At 39.4% G+C, this 8,388-nt stretch overlaps 1 protein-coding gene across 1 annotated transcript; it reads right to left on the reverse strand.

Moving 5' to 3' along the window:
• Window positions 1-3,185: 3,185 nt before the first annotated feature.
• Window positions 3,186-4,664, reverse strand: LOC132628821 (uncharacterized). The gene is made up of 4 exons (XM_060344584.1): window positions 4,130-4,664; window positions 3,819-4,042; window positions 3,615-3,668; window positions 3,186-3,503 (listed from the first exon to the last, which is right to left on the reverse strand). Exons 1-4 carry the CDS (start codon window positions 4,662-4,664, stop codon window positions 3,186-3,188), a joined length of 1,131 nt encoding a protein of 376 aa, XP_060200567.1.
• Between the last annotated feature and the right edge of the window lie 3,724 nt (window positions 4,665-8,388).

Here is an 8,388-nt window from a genome sequence, read left to right on the forward strand (position 1 = left end):
GATCACCCTTGTAGAATTCTCACTTCGGGATTTTCTTATCATGATACTGCTTCATCCTCTCTTTATAAAGTGTTGCACTCTCATATGCCTGGTACCGAAATTCATCCATCTCATTGAGTTGAAACAACCTTAGCTTGGTCGCCTCTTCCTAATTCACATTCAATTTCTTCAAAGCCCACATAGTTTTATGTTTAAGTTCAACCGGCAAGTGACAAGCTTTTCTGAAAATGAGCTTGAAGGGTGAAGTCCCAATCGGAGTCTTGAAAGCAGTCTGGTATGCCCATAGAGCATCATCGAGCTTGCGGGCCTAATCAGTCCTATTTGCATTCACCGTTTTAGCTAGAATACTCTTGATCTCCCAATTGGATACTTTAACTTACCCACTTGTTTGAGGATGATAAGGTGTTGCCACCCTATGTTTTACGCCATATTTCTCCATCAATCCCGTGAAAGCTCTCTTGCAAAAGTGGGAACCATCATCACTAATTATAGCTCTCGGAGTACCAAATCGAGTAAATATGTTCTTCTTGAGGAACCCCATGACCCTCTTGGCCTCATTGTTAGGTAAAGTCGCCGCTTATACCCATTTCGACACATAGTCCACAGCAACCAAGATATATTTCATGCCACCAGAACTCACAAAGGGTCCCATAAAGTCAATTCCCCAGACATCGAACACTTCGACCTCCATCACAAAATTCATAGGCATTTCTTTCCTTCTTCCTATATTCCCTTGCCTTTGACATTCATCACAAGACCGCACCAATAGATTTGCATCATGAAAGATAGTCGGCCAGTAATAATTGCATTCAAGAACCTTAGCGGCAGTCCGGTTACCACTATGAAGACCCCCAACAGGGGAGTCATGGCATGCCTTAGAATCGCCATCACTTCACTTTCGGGAACACAACGCCGAATGATGTTGTCTGCGCATGATCTGAACAAATAAGGCTCGTCCAATAGCATTGACGAGAATCCCGCAAGAACTTCTTCTTTTGGTATGCTTTAATCTCTACTGGAACTATGCCTGTTACCAAATAATTGGCAATGTCAGCATACCATGGTGCTACCTCTATTAACATAGCCAACACCCTCTCATCTGGAAATGCATCATCTATATCTAGCATCAGAAGGTCTCCCAGCTTCTTCAAGTCGAGAGAGATGGTCAACAACCTAATTCTCAGTTCCCTTGTGGTCTTTCACCTCAAAGTCAAACTCTTGCAGCAATAACACCCATCGGATCAATCACGTCTTAGCTTCCTTCTTCGCCATCAGGTATCTCAATGCAGCATGATCAGCCTTGGACCCCAACAGATAGGCCCGAAACTTCTCAAAAGCAAAAACTATTGCAAGCAGCTCTTGCTCCGTCATAGTGTAATTCATCTGAGTACCATTCAATGTTCTGCTAGCATAATAGATCGCGTGCATGATTTTATTATGTCTCTGGCCAAGCATAGCACCGATAGCAAAACCACTTGCATCACACATTAATTCGAATGGTAGAGACCAGTCGGGAGAAACAATAATAGGTGTTGTGGTTAACCGCTCCTTCAATTCATCGAACGCCTTTCGACACTTCTCGTCAAATTCAAACTTAGCCTCTTTTTCAAAGAAGCTTGAAAATCGGATTAGAGATCTTTGAGAAATCCTTAATGAAACGCCTATAGAAACCTGCATGTCCCAAAAAGCTCCGGACACCCTTAACGGAGATAGGCGGAGGAAGCTTGGAAATAACATTAATCTTTGCTTGATCGACCTCAATTCCTTTTTCAGATATTTTATGCCCGAGGACGATTCCTTCCTTCACCATGAAGTGGCACTTCTCCCAATTCAGCACTAGATTAGTCTCCTCACAGCGTTTAAGTACTTGACCCAGATGGCCAAGACAGTCATCAAAAGAATCACTAACAACCGAGAAGTCATCCATGAAGACCTCGAGAAAGTCTTCCACCATGTCAAAGAATATCGATATCATACACAGCTGAAACGTAGCTGGTGCGTTGCACAGACCAAAAGGCATTCTGCTGAAAGCAAATGTCCCCTGCGGACAAGTAAAAGTCGTCTTCTCTTGATCCTCCAAAGCGATGTTAATCTGATTGTAGCCCAAATAACCACCAAGGAAGAAATAATAAGAACGCCCCGCTAGCTGATAAATCACTTAATCAATAAAAGTCATAGGGAAGTGATCCTTGCAAATGATAGTGTTGAGCTTGCGATAGTCCATGCAAACACTCCATCCAATTTTAGTCCTTGTCGGGATCAGTTAATTCTTTGCATTGGGCACCACTATGATGTCGCCTTTCTTAGGAACACATTGGACTGGGCTCACCCATTTACTGTCAGCAATCGGGTAAACCACTCCAGCATCTAACCATTTGATGATCTATTTCTTGACTACCTCTTGCATATTCTCGTTCAGTGTCCTTTGGTACTCTGCACTCGGCTTGCTATCCTCCTCCAACTGGATTTTATGTTCATAGATCCCAGAAGAAACTCCCCGAATGTCGTCTATGGTCCAACCAATGGCACGCCTATATCCACGCAATACCTCCAAAAGCTGCACAATCTGCTCTTCAGTCAGTAGGGCTAAAACAATCACTGGCAATGTATTGTTCTGACCCAGGAACTCGTACTTCAAATGTGATGGGAGCTGCTTAAGCTCCAACTTCGGTGGTTCAATGATCGAAGGCTTTGCTGAAGGAGTTGTTCTATTTTCCAGATCAAGATTCAGCTTCTTTGGGTGGTAAGAATATGAACCCAATCCAACAAGCGAGTTAACCATCTCCACATAACCATCCATGTCTTCAGCATCAAAGTTCACAATAATACCAGCCAAAGTTTCACCCAAACTCTATTCTTCCATCTTGAACTCCACCGCTTCATCAACAACATTAAAAGAATCAATCACTGAAATGCTCTCATAAGCACTTGGTAACTTCATCCCCTTGCTTGCCTGAAAAGTAATTCCTTATCATTGACTCGGAACTTGATTTCATTCTTCTCTGAATCCATCAGAGCTCTCCTTGTAGCAAGGAAGGGTCTCCTCAGAATAATGGGAATGTCTCGATCAATAGCACAATCAAGAATCACAAAATCTTTGGCCAACATAAATATACCAACCCGCACAAGAACATAATCAACCACGCCAATAGGTCGCTTAATAGATCTATCAGCCATTTGTAACCCTATAGTAGTTGGCCTTGGATCCCCAAACCGGATTGCTTGTATATAGCAAGTGGCATCAAATTAATACTCGCTCCATTATCAGACAAAGCACAAGAAAAGTCATGGTGTCCAATAGAACAAGGAATAGTGAACGCCCCAGGATCGCCGTTTTTCTGGACAGTAGTTGTTGAAATGATGGAACTCACAGTGTGAGTCAAAATCACAGCTTCATCTTGCACAATTTTCTTCTTGGTCAGCAGGTCCTTTAAGTATTTAGCAAAACTAGGCATCTCCTTGACAGCTTCCAAGAAGGGGAAATTCAGAGACAACTGCTTCAGCTGATCATAAAAATTTTCGAACTTAGCATCTTTCTTCTTCTTCACCAACCTCTGAGGAAAGGGAGGTTTAGATTTGAAAAGTTGTGTCAAAGGGCGGAGAGCCCCTTTCACAGCTTGCTTGCTTTTATCATCAGCCTCCTTCGAAATCTCTGGAATATCAGCAGCCTTCTTATCAGTAGAATTCTCATCAATAATAATTGGTGCGTCAGACTACACCTCTTCTTCTTCATCCACCGGGTCAAGCTCAACAACTTTCTTTTCAGTACCTTGGAGTATTTTACCACTCCGAGTACTGATGGCAAACACCTAGACTACACCGCCTCCCCCATTCTTCGGATTTGGAATAGTGTCACTAAGAAGTCCTCCTTTTTTAGGAGGGTGTTTCTCTCTAGAAATATCACGTATCTGTGACTCGAGCTTTTGAATAGCTGTTGTATGAGAACCCACGGTCTTTGCTAGCCCAGATAATGTTCTTTCAAATTTTGATTGGTTTTCCAGAACTTTCTCAAGCATTGCTTCATCCCTCGAACTACCATGCTCTGTTGATTGCCCCTTCGGTGGTATATAAGGATTGGAACTTTTATTCCCAAAATTGTTGTTGTTGTTGTAGCTCCCTTGATTCGCACCGCCATAATTATTATTGTAGCTCCCTGAGTTGTTGTTGTTGTTGTTGTAAGCACCCTGACCCTGCTGAGGTCTCCATTGATTCTGATTCTGGTAACTACCATGGTAGTTCTGCCTTTGATAACCCCCTTTAGGATTGTTCACATAATTTGCATCTTCAACCTGCATAGGAGGTCCCTTGTGAAATGGACCATCTTGGACCTGATACATCCCTTTCGGCATAACTGAGTCATCTTCGCAAACATTTACCTTCTTGATCTGGGTATCATCAAGCTTCTTGGTTAGCAAGGAAATATTTGTTGCAAGCTCAGCCAATGTCTGTTGGGTATCTTGATTCTCCTTCACCATATTCTGGATCATGACACTACCATAAGGCATAATATCATCATTGTTTGAGTGCCAAGCCTGATTGTACGTAGTCAGCCTATCAAGTGTGTGGGTCACTCTGCGGTAAGATTTATTCATAAAACAACCATCTGCTGCATTGTTTGCAAGTGATTGCCTCACTGGATCCAGCCCTTCGTAGAACTTCTCCATTAATATGTTCTCCGGAAACCCATGATTCAAAATTTTCTGCAAATACTCCTTGAATCTCTCCCAAGCTTCATATAATTATTCCCCCAGTCGTTGCTTAAATTCATAGATCTTGACACGAATATCAACTTTCTTGCTAGGAGGGTACCATTTCATGAGGAAGACTGCTACCATCTTTGCCCGTGTAGTAATAGAATTCCGGGGCAGCTTCTCGAACCATCCTCTTGCATCTCCAGTAAAGGAATATTTGAATAGCCTCAGCCGAATAGCATCTTGTGAAACGTTATTTTGGATGTGATTAGCACATACATCCACACAATTCTGCACATGACGTTAAGGGTCATTATCGGTAGAGTTCTGAAAGTAGCCTCAAGCTTCAACAACTGGTATAAAGAGGAGTCAATTTTGACGCTTGTAGCTCCAACTCGAGGATGAACAATAGTAGGTGCATAGTCCTCCTCAAGAACAAGATCAGCAAACATATTCTCGTCATCTGATTCATTCGTCTGATTATTCAATCGACCCCCTTGGTTACCAGCACGTTGGTTTTGTTGATTATGATTCATGTTCACCTGGTTTACAAGGAATAGCAAACAAGGTGTGATGGAATAAGCAAAAGACTTTAATCAAAGCAAACACTATTTAGTAATTTCAAAACCGTATTCCCCGGCAATGGCGCCAAAATTTGATACGCTCAAATTACACCTTCAATTAGCGTAAAGCGGACAATGTCAAATATAGTAACCCAACTAGGTTGGGGTCGAATCCCATAGGAAATATGGTGTGAAAAGGTTACTAAACTCGTAGAATGCTTAATTTAGGTCTAATGTCTTAATCCAATGATTTTTGTAAAAGTTGGTTGTTTATGACTAATAGCTACTAACTGCTTTGGACTGTAATTTATGGTAAAAGAAACCAAGGTTGTGTCCCCTTTAGATAAGGTGTATGATCATGGGTATTGATCTTGAAATATTTCTAATGGATCATTACATGAATGCACTTAACCTCTATATGAATCTCTACTATTTCCCAATAAATAAAGATTATTTCTTTCTATGATTTTCCCAAATATAAGAAAGTGAATATTGAAGAATTGTTAATTGTGCCAAGTAAATTCTTCTTATTCCTAAGTGAATTTATTAAACAAAGTTTAAAGCTTTGAGTTCTTGTTATTTATTCTTACTAAACCCTAATTGTTTTCCCAAACAAATCAAGATTTAAGGCTTTAATCAATATATGCAACCATTAATTATGAATGAAGAATGAAGAATAAATAAACCCTAATAATCCATTATGTGTATATCAATCACAAAACCCAATCACAAAACACCCATCATTGGGTTCACAACCCTAGTAAGGGAATTAGCTACTCATGACCAAGAACAAGAAACAAGAAATTAAAGAATTCATAATTCGAATTTCTTCACTTCTCATCTTGATTTCTTCCTATCTTTAGATTTCAAGTTTTTCTTATTCGAATTTGAGTCTTCCACAAGCCAGATCTTATCATTTGGTATCAGAGCAAGGTAGAGAAATTGTTCCATCAATTCTTCATCCTTGATCTACAAAAAATCAAAAAACAAAAATAGTCAAAGAAATATGAAAATTACGAAACCCCAAAATTTTGTTGATGTTTGTTGGATTTGAGGGTAGAATAGAGTTGGAAAACCCATAAATCTGAACTTTCAAGTTGTTTGGGAGCGTTTTGAAGAATCCATCATTAAAGGACTTCAAAGTTTGAAGAACTCAAAAGTAGGTTTGTAGATTTAGGCCTTAATTGGAGTTAATCTATATTGGGTTTTGTTCTCCTAGTCAAGAAGGACCTAGATCCAAAATTTGGAGCAAAAACAATTTGATTTGGCCCTAGATTGCATGTGCGTGTTCTTGGTGTTCATAAGGATCTTCATATCATCATATTGAAGAAGACAAAAAAAGGAGGTTTGATCAAAAAATTTGCCAAAGTGAAAAGGTGTTTATCAGCCTAAAAGGGGTAAAGACTTGGTTGTGTGGGCCTATTAGGTCATCAAAAATCAGAAAATCCGGCCTAAGTTCGAGAAAATAAGTATAGGAACACGTCCCGTGCACGTGCGTTACACGTCTCCAGTCAAGCGTTGCACGCGCATCGTGCAACTGTCGCGTGTAGGCTGATTTCTGCAGGCACATGACGTACACTTTTAGAGGGGTATATTTTGCGCGATAGGGCCGAGACGCGTGGCCAACGCACGCCCTTCAAAAAAAATTGGAAATTTTTCTAAGTGTCGGAAATGGTTTGTCTCTTTCCGAACTTCTTTTCTTTGATTCTCCTAACTAATGAACTACTAGGACAAAATATTAACAAGGGAAGAAAAAAGAGAGGAAGTCTATATTTCAATTTTCAACCAAGATACAAGATAGGTTTGAAAAAGACCACCTAAATTTTAAGAAGTGCAACTTACAGGAATCACTTCCTTTTAAGAGCTTTTAACAATCTGAAGCTACATTTTATGTATTTACATTTTGTAGCTAGTTTAAGGCACGTAGCTAGTTTAAGGCAATTCGCTGTATTGGAGTATATTTGAATACACTGTTCAGTTGTACCCAACATTACATGATGTCACGTGGATTTGACTATATTTAAAAACATGCAACATTTTTTTCTGAATACATGTGTATTCAAAATTATTGTATTCTAGTTTATCTAATACACAACGGAGCTTTGGATTTTAGTATATTTTATATTGATGTATCCTTTTATTTTGGTTGTATTTGAATGTATTCGAGCTCCGATCAGCAAGATCGCCACCGAACGTCGCAAGCTAAGGTTGAATGTATTTGATTGTATTTGAATGAACTGACACTCAAAAAATGATGAAATAAAGAATGCAGTCAAATCCGGTCAAATCTCTGGTGATTATACAAAATACAGTGTAGTTAAAAAGAAGAATGCAATCAAAACCGATCGGATCTCCAGCAAAATACAAAACACCACTGTATTTACACTCAAAAAATTAAGGATACATTCAAATCCTTTTAAAAATACACTATATTTACTCAAAAAAATTAAGATACACTGTATTCATATAGATTTGCAACAACTCCATCGGAGATCATATAAATGCAACTTTGTTGAATAATATATTCACACTATATTTACATTAATATAATTGAAGAATACACTCAAAATATACATTATATTTCATACAGATTTGCAAAAAAAGTGCATAAAAGAGAGATCTATATGGTTTCTTTCTTTTAGATCTGGTCGATGGCAGCGAAGAAGTTTAGATTTGGTTGACGCCAGTGAAGAATCAGAAGGAGGAGATGGAGTGGTCGACGGAGAGCACCAGAAAAGACAATGCCAGATGGTGATGGACTTCCTCCACCAGATGGCGCCGGAGAGAGAGAGGTGAGGGAGAATCTTGATACAGTGGAGTAACTCTATGTATTTGGTATAGCTATGAAGCGTAATGTGCCGTGAAATTATGGCCCATTGGATACCTTTTGACAAGAAGTTTTACGCATTTTTAAGCAAGTAAGGGTCGTTTTGATGTGTTTTTATTGTGTTTCAGGTAATTGACGATTTGAAGGATAAAAACATTGAAGTTGCATGAACTGGCAGCAAATAGAGGAAGTAAGGGCCGTATATATTTATACAGACCATATTCTTGATTTGTAATTAAGGAGGTCTTGGACAAAATTTGGAGTTGGTGATGCTGAATTACAAATCGTATTTTATTACACGGACCAT

Source organism: Lycium barbarum, chromosome 2 (genome assembly GCF_019175385.1).
Source record: "Lycium barbarum isolate Lr01 chromosome 2, ASM1917538v2, whole genome shotgun sequence".
Lineage (NCBI taxonomy): Eukaryota > Viridiplantae > Streptophyta > Magnoliopsida > Solanales > Solanaceae > Lycium > Lycium barbarum.

Coding starts and splice junctions, on each gene's coding strand:
- LOC132628821 (XM_060344584.1), bottom strand. CDS start 4,664: ATGGAGAAGTTCTACGAAGGGCTGGATCCAGTGAGGCAATCACTTGCA. Junction 4,043..4,129: donor CTACAATAATAATTATGGCG/GTGCGAATCAAG, acceptor GGCAATCAACAG/AGCATGGTAGTTCGAGGGAT. Junction 3,669..3,818: donor CGAAGAATGGGGGAGGCGGT/GTAGTCTAGGTG, acceptor ACTGATAAGAAG/GCTGCTGATATTCCAGAGAT.